The 15,471-nt window shown below is 36.6% G+C and overlaps 1 protein-coding gene across 1 annotated transcript in view; it reads right to left on the bottom strand.

Annotated features, from left to right (window-relative positions):
* LOC134536067 (protein furry) overlaps nucleotides 1-15,471 on the bottom strand; it is a 737,387-nt gene that overhangs the window by 486,968 nt on the left and 234,948 nt on the right. The window contains exon 23 of the mRNA XM_063375635.1: nucleotides 11,201-11,364. Within this exon, the coding sequence (XP_063231705.1) occupies nucleotides 11,201-11,364 (164 nt within the window). The remainder of the gene's footprint in view (nucleotides 1-11,200; nucleotides 11,365-15,471) is intronic.

The raw sequence follows: 15,471 nt of genomic DNA, 5'->3' as shown, positions 1-15,471 counted from the left end.
GCATACTTTGAAAAAAAAATCAATATTCAGTATTTTTATGTATGAAAATATCCATTGACAGCTTTGGAAAAGGGGAATGGAGAGGAGAGGGGAGGGGTGGGGTGGGGTGGGAATGTGTGGTTGGACAGGAGCATATACCATAATTATTTATCCATTGTAAACATTCATCGTACGATAGTTCTTTACTTTATCATTGTCGGTGCACGAAAATTTCCGTTGAATGTGCAATAATTCCGAGATTCAAACAATAATTATCGGTCGAACCATTACATGAGTAACAAACGGCCCGCTCCCCTACCCAGTAAGCATTTTTTTTAGCGGTGTATTTTTATATTTTTTTCGTGTTTTTTGGAAGAAAAAATACAGTTAATGTATTTTTACACATTTTTCATGTGCAAAATTATTACTACATCATGCAATTTTACACCAAATGTATGTTGTATTCTAAAACATTCAACCATTATGTAAAAATATACATTTACCATATAAATTATTGATTCTTTTGAAAGTTTTACACAAACAATGAAAAAAATATTTCGATAAATTAAATATACAAACGTTTAATAATACTACAATTTGTTTTAGTAAATTTTAAAAACAAGTACAGTTTTTGTAATTTTACAATAATGTTTCTAAACAGCTAACTTGTGCACCAGGCTTGGTTAAAAATACATAAATTTGAATATTTTATTTCAATAACTTACGTGTTAAAAACACATTTTGAAGTATATTTAAAATAACACATGAAACAAATGTTTAATTAATCAATATCCTATCTTTTGTCAGTACACTACAGTTTTATGTACATAAACCATTGTAAAAGTGCATACAATTAATCATAGTACATTTGCAACGACCAAAAAACGACAAAAAAAATTGTTTTACTATTTATTCACACTGAAGAAAATCCATTTAATTTACCTCAGCTTACGAAAATCTTATTTCCATTTTTTTTATGATTGTAATCGTGCACAATGGTCGCTCAATTCATGATTAAAAGGTAGAGGGTTTGATCCTCCGCTGGTCACTGACAATATACGAAGTAATAACATGGTAAAAAAATGGGGATAAATTAAAAAAAAATCAAAAATACATATTGTTCAATAACAGCAATAAACTACAAAAGTAAAATAATTTTAAAAGTAGTGCAAATTGACACGTTCAGTGTTAGTGTAAATTTAGTAAATTAACTAGTATAATTAACTTTAAATTGTGGTAAACTTACATTAAACCTACACCTAATCTGCACTTACAGCTATGGCATATTTACCAAACCATAGCAATTGTAATTTTGCATTAAATGTATGTGGCAGCAGAGTCTGCAACGATATCAGTATAATTTTACACCTTCAAATGTTGGTGTATTTTTACTCTTGAGTGTAAGTACAAATACACCAACATGTGTATGTGTAGAGTTACACTAGCATCAGTAGAGACACTGCTGTTAAATACGTTTAGTGTAAAATTACAAAATTTTTTACAATGCACCACGACTCGATTCCTATTTTAAACCCCCTAACTTGACTAGTGTAAGACAGTCTGTAATACCTTGGGAACGAGACGCAAAACCAAAATTAAAAGAAAAAAGAAAAGTAAGCGGGAATAGCAACATTTCACCTCATGACACTGTCTTCAACGCATTCTTAAACTTCTTACAGATCAGTACATAGCATCATTATGTAACGGTACAAGGCACCAGTAACTTTCACAGTTGTCAAGAATCATACTGCGATTATGGAATAAACCCCAAATCAACTCGGAGGTTGGCACGTTTGTGTGAAAGAAAGAGCTTAAAAAACTGATGATTAAATTATTAAGACTTTTAACAAATATGTAATTTTTAGATACACTAATTATAGTTGTAAAGTTTTAAAAAGCAACATTATGTTCACGAGCAGAAATAAAATTCGTTGCGAAAGACGCTAACGATGACAGCCTAAACGAAATCCATTACATGTAATAATCTACATTTGCAATCACTGAAATAAATGTCAAAAAAAAAGCCAAATTAAGAATTAAACAAATCCAAATTAACTAGAGGAATTCCTCGAAACAAGGGTGAAATGTTACGCAAAAGTCGGTTCCTTCATCAAAACTTTACCTTTCTCGTTCTTATCCGCTTTCATAAAATCGTGGGTGCGGCCCGAGACATCATCAAACACCCGCTTCCGCTCATAATTCTCGTTTTACACACACAAGATATTCCGTAATAGGATTTTAGCTAATCCACTTAGCAGAAACCCTTGCGCGGGTACGGTACGAAGCCGCGAGGAATTAATCATTCTTGTTAGCGAAATACTCGCACAAAAATCGAGCGCCCAGCACCGAATAACCATGGCATTTCTATCTCAAAATGGGGGCAAGTTGTCTACTGAATTTACTCTCAAAACACAAAATAATGGTTCAATAAATTATATTGGCGTTCGAGGTTGGACCGCATGAAGGCCAAAACTGTATGACAGACAATGGCCACAAAATATTACAATCTACTTTAAAATTTGGTTTTAATATGCGATAAGAATACATCGTTGTACAAGTCACCCATACTTATCATGGCAGCGCATAGTTAATCATGTATAAGGGGAGTACAAACGCAAAAGTATTTTTCATCGAAGATGTTCTGTGACTTCAGTAATAACTTATTTTACCTGCAATAAATGCAACAAAAAACTGTGCGATTATTTTTCAGAAATGTGTAGGTATAATGGTATAAAGCAATTAAATTATATCTGATATTAAATTAACAGTAAAATTAAATACTATGCATCCCGCAAACTTGGAACAACGGCAGTTTATCGTGCATTGTTTTAATTATTATTTGTAACTAGATACGTAGCTAATATCAACATTAAATATTGCTAGCCATTACTTGGAAGAAGTACAGGACGGTATTTACATTACTAGATAAAATATTTCCAGTAAAATAATTGGAACTAAATGCCATGAGCCAGGTACCACAAAGTTAAAAAAAAAAAATGTTCTCTTTATATTATTTACACGCGCGCGTGCGTGTTCTTGTGTGTATGCATTATGCATACATGTGTGTTTGTGTGTTTGCATACATGAATTAAATTGTTAACTGATATTTTTAGTGTATCGTCTTATCTCTCGGTATACAGCATTTAGTAGGAGTAATTTCGTGAAAACAACGGAATTAATGCAATGGAAAAATGTAACAACGGTGTTGTCATATGGGGCGGATGGCATGAACTTAAGTTCACAAAGCCAAAGATAATCTTTATAGTATTGACTGTTTAGTGAGTTTTAACTACATGAGCACTATTTTAATAAAATTACTTGTCGAAAATCAGGTTCAAAGCCAATGTTCCGATAGTCAACGTCGTGAAAGTGCTGCTATCTGTGCGTGAAGGTGGCAAGCCACGTTTACAATTCCGGTAGCGATTCTAGCGGCAGTTGCGGGAAATACGTAATTCGCGCCTAGAAATGTACTTGAAAATATATTTTGCAAATATTTATCACATTTGACATTTAACAGCCGACGCACTTCCACGTGGCTTTTCTAATAAGTTAGAAATACATTATGAATTGATTATTTATAATATATAATATAAATTCAAAAATTGCATTAAATGTTCTACTAAAATATTCCCAGGGAATAAATACCCATTGGTCGTCGAAAAACCTACCTCTATTTAACAATAATCCAACCATCACTGCTAAAAAAAACCATTATACTGTTACGAACGCAGACAGGACCGCGACAAGCGCCAGGTTCGGAGCTGGCTGACGGCCATGCCAAGTTACTGGCGTCATGCGCGTATCACGTGGCCTCCACTGACGTAACGCATGCCACGCGTGCCTGGCTGGATTACAAGCGTCGTCACTACCCCCTCCCTCCCAAAAACGACAGACATCGTCCTGTCTCGGGGCCGTTATCTATCGCTGGGCGGCCTTGGGAATTCCGTGGGCCGCCACGGAAAGTCGTGTAAGAAGCGACGCTATTCTCGACGCTTCTGGCGTCGCACAGTGGGAGATTTGCCCGAAAACGTGGTCAAAATGCAAATTTCAAACTTAAAATCCCGACCAAACTGGCGATGTGGTAGTAATGTTAGATCATCCCTGCATTGGAAACCGGATATGGCAATAATAAATTCCCACATCCTGAGGTTTCACGGCAGCTGACAAGTGAGGGTCGAGTGCGTTGAAGATAATTCCATGATGTACTAAAGTGAATGTCGCGACCGTAAAAATTGATATTTTTTAGTTCTGAAAAATGGATGCAATTCCTGGAGATATGGCGTCTATATCGCTGCCTTATGCTGTTATATATAAAGCTGTAATGTTTCTTTGTTTTATTTTCTAAAGCTACTTTGTGAACATAATGAAAATTTAGTTTTATCATATTACATCGAGGCTTTTAGTTGGGCATGCCACATTATGCACCTTTCTTTCGAAATAGAGCGTTTAGTTTATTGTTTTAGTAATACGAATTTACAATAACTAGCTGCTAATATGTGCTACCCTTTGTGTACAATATTTTTTCCTCCATTGCTGCACTGGTGGCGACTCCCTGAGGCTATGGCGGGTCTAAGCCGACCCATCATTGTCGACAATATGCATAGCCCGTCTAATACCAGATGCCTTTTTTCTTATTCCTTCATAAGCTTCACTAATTGTCAGTTCATTCTCGACATCGTCATTGATGTCTGTTAAAGTCTGGAGAAGTTTACTAGTGGTGGTCTAGCCTTTCGGAAATCTTTGATGAAAACCACATGTAGTGTTGGTATAGTGCGATTTTTTATTGATACAGAATTTTTTACTGCTGGTAAGAAACAAATCTAAAGTCCTTCAAAGTTGTTCACTAAGAAGAACAATTGTTCTAGATTTTCCGGCTGTAAAATAACCATATAATGATGGGTGGGTACACACAAACCCATAAGGAATTTATTAAGTTTATGTCTTGTGTTGTTTTACAATTCAATGATTGTTATCTAATGAGATGAAGAAACTTCCTAAATTAGTTCACGAGACTGTATGGAATGATGGGATGGAAGAAATGGCAACAATTGAGAAATTTGAGCGAAGTTTAACAGCCTAGGTCTTCAGTGCCAGTGACTGTGATTTGGGGTAGAATCGAAGCATGAATGTAATACAACAGTGAAATGGGAAGCACTCCGAGAAAACTAGCTCTTCTAGGGCCAAGTCAGTTACATTTCCCACCTTAAGAAATTCCGGATCGACCATAACCAAGAATGAATCCCGCGAATAAGACATTATTCCTAAGGGTCTACTGTTGCGAACGCAAATGAGCACTGAACAAAGAACTTGTAAACGAATTCACCAAAAACAACACAAATAATGAACAATTTTTGACATCTTAATTATGGTAGAATTTTGTTCACTATTTCTTTGGTATTTTCTTTTTTCACAATAACAAAATGACATAAAAATATCAGTACATTTTATTACACTATTGTAATTATATTCAACAAAATGGTATTAATAATTTGTGAATATTATGTTTTTAATATTACAAATTGTTTTTAATATATGTTACTCTATTCATACAGAAAATAATCCAAGAAAGGACTCCATTACTGCAAACCAATTTCCCTCTTTCCCCGATCTGAACTTTTTTACCCGCCCAATGGTTTTAATAAGTGCCATTGCATTGCAGTCATGCAAAGTTTTCATTTTAGGATCAGGAGAAGAAGAACTGGCATATACTAGGAGGGAGCTATTCTTGATGCAGAAGGGCTTCTTAACTTCAGATACAAGAACTAGTCTGGAACACCTAAAGAAAGTGTTGTCCGAGAAACGGGGTTGCATTATAACAATACCTGCGAGTGCAAGGCCTGCTTTGTCCACGTTTTTTTCTAAGCTAAACACTAAATGGAAAGAATCTTCAAGAAACATGGACTATTTTCTGAATAAAAATCAAGCATGGCTCAGCAAGAACATTTGTATTCCGGTAAGTAATCCCAGTTCTGGAGAGTCGGCAAAGAAACGTGGATGCCCTTCCGTGGAATTTTGTTCAAGTAGTGAACAAACGAAACGAAGGAGAACAGAGCAACTACGTACAAATGTAGACATGTCGATTCTGTCTTATGCCACTCAGATGAGCCGTCATTCGTCTGGTAATATAGATGCTGCCAACATAGTAAAAGACATAACCACAACTACCCCAACAAGAGCTTCGAAATATCGGACTCGTTATATAGTATGCAAGTCGAGAAGACAATATCTGCAGATGAGGCTTTGTCTACAATGGTTGAAGCTAAATTGAGTAGGCATCAATACAGTGTAATTAGATCAACAGCGCGAAAACACAACTGCAAATTGTATCCCAGTTATGAGGCAGTAAGGGAAGCGAAATCGAGGTGTTGTGTACCGCGTACGAGTATCAGTTACTGAGAAAAGTGCAGAAGTGAAGTTTCAAAGTCTGTTAGATCACACCTGTCAACGTATTTTACTAGTCCAAGAAGAAGTGATACAAAGTTTACATCCTGACGATGTGCGTGCATTAAGTTTAATTTGTAAATGGGGATGTGATGGGAGCTCGGGACACAGTGAGTACAGGCAAAGATTCAACAACGATTCTGATTCTGATGCAAATGTGTTCTAAACGTCTTTTGTACCATTGCATCTTGTTTCTTCTGAACTGAAATCTTGGGACGAAATTGTTATATGGAAGAATCCGAGGCCTTCATCTCCCAGGTTTTGTAGGCCAATCAGACTGCAGTTTCTCCATGAAAACACTCAATGCATTGTAAGAGAAAAAAACTATATCGAGCAGCAAATTGAATCACTTGTTCCACTGACTGTAACAATAAATCGGAATGAAATATCTGTTATATACAAAATATTATTTACCATGATGAGCAATGTTAAATAAAATTACAAACATTGAATATGCATATTATAGACTACAAATTATATGTATTTTTTGTTATTTTAGCCACTATAATATGAACGGCCATTAACTTATTGATTTTAACATTAAAATCGTAATCAGCGACCTCGAAAACCCCTATAATGAAGTTTGTATGACATAACATTGGTTATTGTATTTTTGACCACGTTTTCGGGCAAATCTCCCACTGTGCGTCGGGTCGGCCCGGGATGACATGACTCGTCACGACTGCTCTCGTCGGTTCGAGAAGGGCGCCACAGCGCCGGCCTCTGCGGCAGTTGGTGGTGAGAGTGCCGCGGGTGCGGCGAGAGTTTGGCGACAGAGTCCCGCGGAGTGTGCCGCGTGAGTTCCGCGAAGAGTGCGGCCCAGGGAGGAGTGCGGACTATGGAACTTGAGTTACTGAGTGACTTGAGAATAATCATTTTTAAGTGCGAGTAATTGGTGATTAGGTATTTTCAAGTAAGATTATTTATTAATTAGTGATAAAAATATTCGTAATCAATAAAACGGTAATAAAACTTAGTTCTCCACACTTTATAAATCGTAACAATACTTTCACGCATGCTTGTGCCATGACCCTCCACAAGTCACAGAGTGGAACATTTGAATATAATATTTTCTCTTATGAAAAATGCATACACAGAAACTTGTTTACGTCGCTCTCCCACGAGTTACAAGCCTTGAAGGCTCGTTACCGGCGAGTGCTGAAAGACTCGCTCACTAACTTTTTTTAGTACAGATTTCTTCCCTAAGATTCTGTTACAAGGCACACATTTTAAAGGATATTTACTTATATTTGATTTCGATGCACCAGATGAAAAGTGTGAGGTAATAATTTACCGCACTCACTCTGTGCTTGGCGTACGATCAATGACAGTTCTGGGGCGGCTGGTCATCATTCTCGGGAAAAAAGCGACGATACCAGTTTCACAGTCCAGGCGGCGGTGGGCGGCAGAAATGTCAGAACACAGTCAGCACAGTCAGCACAGTCAGCACAGTCAGCACAGTCAGCACAGTCAGCACAGTCGGCACAGTCGGCACAGTCGGCACAGTCGGCACAGTCGGCACAGTCGGAACACGATAGGAAGTTACCAGGAGATTAAATCCGGATTTAATACAATTTTTTTTGGACATGCGTCATTGCAGTTTTGCACCGTTTGTCATAGGAAAAATTCATAAACGCAAAATAAGAAATAAAAATGAAAACTTAAACCTACAGAGAAAAAGCCTAAATCAGCTGATGTCAAACAGATGGACACAACAATGAACCCAAAAAGGTATTATTAAGAACACAAAGACGACAGCACAGACGAACACATTCAAACTTAAAACATCAGACAGCACAAGAATCCCGTGGAAGGAATTTGGTCATAATAAAAATAACAGCACAGACGAACACTGTGGGCTAACATCGACGAGGCAGTTTCAACAAGAACAGGAAATGCAAACCTGGACATTGCAGTCAAACATACGAACATAACGATGAAAATAAACTGGCATTATGGAAAACACGACGACGACAGCACCTATGAAAGCAGTAGGTTTCCTATGAGAAAAAGGTATTCTACGTTTCGGGAACTGTCATCAATTCACGTCATCAGGCACAAATAGACTGCAATGGCGTATGTATAAAACATTGTATTAAATCGAAATTTACCAATTGCATGAATCATTTAAAGAGTAAATAATCTTCCCCTGGTTTCCCTCGAGCGCTGGCGACAACTCGATCCGTCCAGCCAATAGCATACACCAAGTGATGAGAAGTTGAAGTTGCGAGCACGTATAAGCCGAGTATCCAGGTTGAATCTATTGTGATTCTGGTAGAGAAATGTAGTTGGAAACACAATGTCATATATACGTATCACGCTCGTCATTAGTTTAAAGAATCCTACGTTAAATTTAGTGTCCGAGTTTCGTATTATAAGAGTATTTGTAGCATGAGAACACATGAATTTTCTCGTTACCGAGGTTAGACGTTACACATCTCTAGCGAGTACTGAAATACTCGCTCACATGTTTTATTTTTTTCATGTTATTTAAATTTACATGTTTAAGTTTTCTTCCATCAAAATTATATAAAAATTTAATGTTCAGAATTTGAAACATTAACCTGTAAATATTCCATGGCTAATCTCTAACTTATTTAATGTCAAGTTTTGCAACTGCATCCTTTCTTTGTACGATAACTCCTCTTGGAAAGTTATCTGGAGCCGCCCCTGCAATTTAAAGAAAAATCTAAAGACTGTAAAATTTACCGTTACTGTAAACATATTATGCACATACTGCGTAACTTGTACTCTAAGTTTTTTTACCCAATAAATTAAATTATCGATATATTTATAATCATCGTCCTACAACCAGGGTAAAATCACGCATCACATAAAAATCTCCACGAAACCCAACCGGTCCCCTCTGGTCCGGACCCTGGGGATTTTGCGCCCCCCCCCCCCCCTTTTCCGTCCAGTGGCGAATACAGAAGGTTTTACGGGTTGAAGGGGAGATTTTAAAAACAAAAATAGAAAAGGTTTAGAATTTGGTTACGTGTAGTTAAAAAAACTTACATTACTATTGACACTAACGCACTGAAATATGGGACTTCAGTAGTAGCCGTAGGCGACGTGGCTTCTCATACGGTATCATATTGTCTTCACTGATATTTTGCCAATTTTTTCGTAATTGGGGGGGGGGGGGGATTTATATCTCACAATCCACCGCCCGTGTCCGCCACTGTTGCCCCACACACCCCTTGCCCACCTCTCTTGATGGCCCTGCGTCGTCTTCAGTGTGAGACAGTTAACGCTGTTTAGCTAGTTTATAATTAACAACATAGACATATTCCACGGATAGGTGAGCCGAACACACCATAACAAATTTACAAAACCGCTTAATCTGCTGGAAACTTAATAGAGCAGTTTTATCACATATCCAATCGAAAGCATCAAATAAAAGTCTGACCTGCACCCGAAGTCGAAGTCGGAGTCGGAGTGGTGATTCGGATTTCTGGTTATTTTTAAGAATTTAAATATGGTGGCCAATATGACCAAAAATACAGCAACTGGTAAGGTGTCTGACGATCTGGTGATTGGCAGTAGCACAAAATAGCAAATAGTGTGTAATTTACCCGACACTAGTGTCCCTAGTAACAAGAACTGAAATAAAATATGGCGATCGGCGAGCTCTAGCAGACGGCATGAGCAATAGCGACACTAGCCTCTAGTAGTAAGCACTAAAATGATGAAAAGATGGCTTCATCCTAAAAGCACTATCATCCTTCATACACAATTTTAAAGAAAGAAAAATCCAATTTGTGTTTTATGTATGTACATTTGTATTCTTAGTTTTGTATCTGTATAATGCCAAACGTTCGACCAGTCGTGTTTCTAATCTCCTCCCGACCAATAAATGTTGTAAGAAATATTGAATCCAGTACAAATATAAGTATCATAACTATACGTGTAGGAAATTGAATATAGAACTTACACGACAAAGATCAGCACTGGCATACTTAGAAAAAACTTACATTATAGATGAAGATGTTAAACACTAATATATTAAAACAAGAAGGCAGCATAAAAAATTTCCTGGTATTAAAATTTGGGGGTCTCTGCAATTTTAAAGAATTCAGTATGGCGGCCATGGTCAAGGTCATACAATATGGCGGTTGTTACATCACAAATTCAAGATGGTGGTCGGTATTGGCACTTCGCTCCGACTGCAGGCGCAGGCCACCGTATTATGTACTATCGAATTACACCAATTTGCACACGTTTTCGCAGTTACATATTTAGTGTGTATAGAACAAGAGCATTTCTTCGCATCAAGGAAAATCTTCCATCGCTTTGCTTCCAAGTGAATATCAGGGCGTTAGCCAGCAAGGGTGTCTATATTAAGCAGTAATATAAAAAAGACCACTATACCATACAGCTGAGCTTTAAATTGTTTTAAATTTGTACCTAGGAAGCATTAGACAGTATGTCCACTTTTGGGAAAATTACTCTTTTAACCATAAACTTGACCACCGTTTGACTTTTTTTCTATTGGCATACAACACTAAGAGTTACGATACGTCCAAAATTCACCTTTTTTGGGGGGGGAGTAATTGTTGAGTATATAAGTGAGGCACTATTAAAAATCTATATAATTTTCCCTTGAAAATTATAGTTTTTGTGATGTAGTGTCTTATGCCTAGGAGGTATATAAATATGTACTTGTTAGGCTGCGAAATAGTTCGGTTTTTAAACCATTAAACACAAAAGTTACCAATGCAACTGTGCAGTTCTGTGACGCGACAGAGGGGAGGAGACGAGGAGACGAGGTGGCACTCACCCGGGGCTTCTCCCTCGGCGGGCAGCGGGCCCACGGAGCCGAAGAACCTCTTGTCCAGCACCTGCAGCAGCTGCAGGGCGGTCTCGTGCACCACCGTGCGCGGGCAGCCCGTGCTCATGAGCGTCACGTTGATGACGGCGGTGTAGTGGTCGCACGGGTACTCCCTGCGGGCAGCGACGCACGAGCCCGGTCAGCGAGCCCCACGACTACATGTCCGACATGTAACCTCGGCAACGAGACAGGTCGCGTGTTCCCGCGTTGCAAATATGCTTCGAACACGAAACTCGGAAACGAAATTTAACGAAGAATTCTTTAAAGTAGTTTTCAGCTCAATTTCTTGACGCGAATCACGCAGTTTTCGAACCCGCCGCTAGAAGTCGTTGCCGGAGAAGCTACGTCGACAAATCGAATCATTCGATTTGCAGACCCGGCTTTGTATCTGATTTTCAACAAGGAATTTTATTAAAATACTGCCCATCTAGTAAAAATTTACTAAACAGTTAATTTAAGAAGTTTCCCTTTGGCATTGTGAACTTTTATTCGCGCCATCCACGACAAAAAGTGCAGCACCGTGGTTACACAGTTCCATTCCATGCAACTTCCGTTCAATTCACGAAATTACTCCTACCAAATGCCGTATACCTTGAGCTAATCACATACACATCCAAAAAATAATCCACCTCAGTTCGCATCTAACTTGTTAATTATAGATCGTAGTCTTCCGCAGTTAAGAGTCAAAAACACTTGATGGCTTCTTGGTTGAGGCCACGCACGTTAGTGTAGCTGATGATTTGCCAGACATATGGGCGTGCCTGGTCGCAGCCATTATCAAGGGCGATCAAAGGGGTACCTCCCATTTCACATAACTAGCTGCCCAAGGTAAATTTTAAACGGTTTTGGGTCATATAAATAAGGAGAAAATAATTGATTACAGAACTGAAACATGTAAGGTTTGCATTTCTATAACAAAACCCATTTTATGTTCTTAGGACGCCAAAACCTAACGAATTTGAGCATTTTGAAATACCAAGTAAATTAAAATAATATATTCTGAAATAAATTATAACTATTTATTGAAGTAGCCAATATCATTTCAGTTAAACCTAAAAGATTTTAGTCCTGTTTTTCAGTTGGTTCTCCTTATTTTTACAGCCCAAAAACGTTAAAAATGTAACTTTAGCAGCTAATAATTAGTTGCCAAAGTTTTTGTATAATTAATATGCAAAAAGTATGAGATGTATTTGTTTTTTCGTGAAACTTAAACCATTAAAAAAATATATAAAAGTTTATCTATGATTACCTTAAATATATAAATCATGACCTGAATTGGGAGGCACCCTTCATGAACTATACCTACTATGCAAATTTGACAAGTAAGCTGTGGTGTTTCAGTCAGGACTCGAACCCGCGCCGTGCTGAAGGCAATTCCAGAAGCATGGTGGAAGAATACAGGTGAATGTGTGTTTTGGGTGTTTCAGGCCCCTCGGTAGAAGTGAAGGTAACGAGAACCTCCAGAAATCATGGTGGACGCACAACCAGTCGTGAGGTCAGCTGGGTTTATTTGTTGCCCACGAGCCTTTGCGACGCGACCTCGGTCACAGGGTTCGCACCTCGACGGAGCCAGACACGGATTTATCGCAGAGTTCCTCTATCTTCGTATCGCCCGCTGCCATCCCACAACCCTTGTTTATTTGGCCCTCTTATGGAATAAGGAACCAACAGAATTTTTTTTTTTAATTTTGAAACTTGCATAAAAATAATAGATAAAATTTTTCATTTGTTTTTGACAAAGGAGAAATAAATAATAAGGCCCATTCGCTAAACTTAGTGAAAATGATTGTAACTAGAATTTATGTTTGAATTTGGTTCCTGATTGCGTAAGTGCATAACAGTTACACAGACAAACCCGGGAGCTAGCCCTGCATAAAGCAAAGAACGATATAAGGGAATGACGGTTAGTCAGTTAAACGTTACACACGAACCTAACGATTTACGAAATAATTATGTGATAGTTAACACGTCCCAATTGATACTGCCAGTGAATAAAAATTTTAAGTATGGAAATATATATATATATATAATTAAAAAAGTAAGAGTTTATTAGATATGCTAAAGCTAATCCAATATTATACTTGACGTTTTTTTTTCAGATAAAACTCAAAAGGGCACTAAATAAAATTTTAAAGTTATATTAATTTTTATACAATCATTGCTTATCCCGTAATATAAATAAACAAAAAAACAAACACATTAGTTCGTTAGCTGAATCAAACAATCAGTTAACTGTTAGACGTTCACAGTCGCATTAACATTAGATGACACCCGCTCCGTGCAAACCAACAAGGCTGCTCTGCGGCTGCTTATATCGCAGCCATTTCGCGTTTACGGGAACTCCACATTTAAGAGGCCGTGTCACAAATTTGCGCTCCTATCTATATCAATGTTATTTTAAAAGGCAGTTTTTCTCAAAGTCTATAAGAGGTAGGGGCCAGAAATTTTGCCCACTGAAAGTATACAATACATTTAACATAACCGCTTTTTTCAAATTTAGTTATCATATTATATATTATTTCTGTGATGAAAAAAATATAATCAATATTTTGATTTGTCCAGATACAGTGGAATTTTGCTTATATTTATAATTATTTAGCAAAAACTGAAAAGGCCATTGAAATGTATTGTACATTACCTTCCGATCAGTGTCTTCATGATCATGATGGGTTTAAAAACCTGGTTGTAATCAAGTCTTTAACTATTTCATGACAACATTTATACTTAATAATTTGGAGATAGGCCTTTTCTATCCTAAGCCCCTGAGCTTTCACTATCTGGTCTGGCGACCGACCTGACACTCTTCAACCACCCCAAGGGTCTCCGATTGCACATCCGATAAAAAAAAAGCTGTTCGTTCATTTGTTTTTGTGTCACAGACTTCACACATTTATGCCAAGGGAATATTCCGCTGATGTGACGCCATACGAATGTATTATTCGCGACCATACAACTTTTTTGTTTGTCATCGGGAAGAAATGTTCATTTTGAATTGAGCATTTTTAAATGTCAGCGTAGAATATGCTTATCTGCCCATTTTGTTTCTTTCCATAATAATGAGTAAAGTTAACATTGTCATGGACATTTTATTATATTCGTTTGCCGTCCAAGTAAAACTGTCACTATATCGCACGTAATTATATATTTTACTAATTTGTTAGTTGTCATTTTATTTAAGTTACAAATAACAGTAATCAAAAACTATTACTTAATAGTCCAGAAAAGAGATTGAGTTATTATTCATTTAATAGGGGTTTAAAATATGGTACTACATACATATTATATATATTATACATATTATATATATTATACATATATTATCTTGTTGTCTTCTTTGTAACTTTACTGGAAGAATGGCATTTGGTATGTATGTTAACTCACAATGAAAATACTTCAGAAGTACTCAACAGTGAACAACCTAGGCCCTATACTAATTTCATTATGTTCATGGAAATATAATTAAAATTACAAATAATGAACTGTATGTGTTTCACGTAGAGATATCGTACGAACTGTATGTGGTACAGACCAACATTTGCTAAGGCTCTGAAAATACTTAATTTCAGTTAATGTGTGGAGAATATTAAAAGTTAGAAATAATGATATATATAAAACAATGCAAAGTTATCAGCATAAAAATAGAAGTTATTTTTACGTAGCGCCTATTGGAATGAATATTTTGTGTTGAATTATGTGGCATGATTAATATTCTCTTATGGTATGTGTGTTTTGTTAAAATCTTATAAAACATAACTTACTGTTGAAGGATTTTCATTTTTTTTTGTTATGATCTTATTTAAACAAGTTTTAATTATATTACACATGTCTATTTTAAAATCATTTTAATGTATACTTATAGAATTGTAATAGGCTTTATAAGGACTCTCAAAATGCATGTGAGTATCTATAATTATCTACATCACCATTATGGCCGTTTCACAAGATCAAATATTTATTGAATTCAATCAGTTGCATTCATTGTACATGATTTTCAATTTGTACATTGAATTCAATACAAATTGAAGATGTCATTCAACTAAGCTTATTAACTTATAAGTATTTTGTTTGTCCAGTACATAAAAGTAAAAGATTCTTTATTATTTAAATAATGAGCATCTATAAGCAATAACGTTTTCTAAATATTTACATAAACATAATGAAATCTAATTTTTCAATACTTTATATCTACGATCACATCAACGGCAGTATTATGTAATCAA

Source organism: Bacillus rossius, chromosome 1, assembly GCF_032445375.1.
Source record: "Bacillus rossius redtenbacheri isolate Brsri chromosome 1, Brsri_v3, whole genome shotgun sequence".
Taxonomy (NCBI): domain Eukaryota; kingdom Metazoa; phylum Arthropoda; class Insecta; order Phasmatodea; family Bacillidae; genus Bacillus; species Bacillus rossius.
Note: the sequence above shows the minus strand (reverse complement) of the source record. Positions and strands in the feature narration are given on the sequence as shown.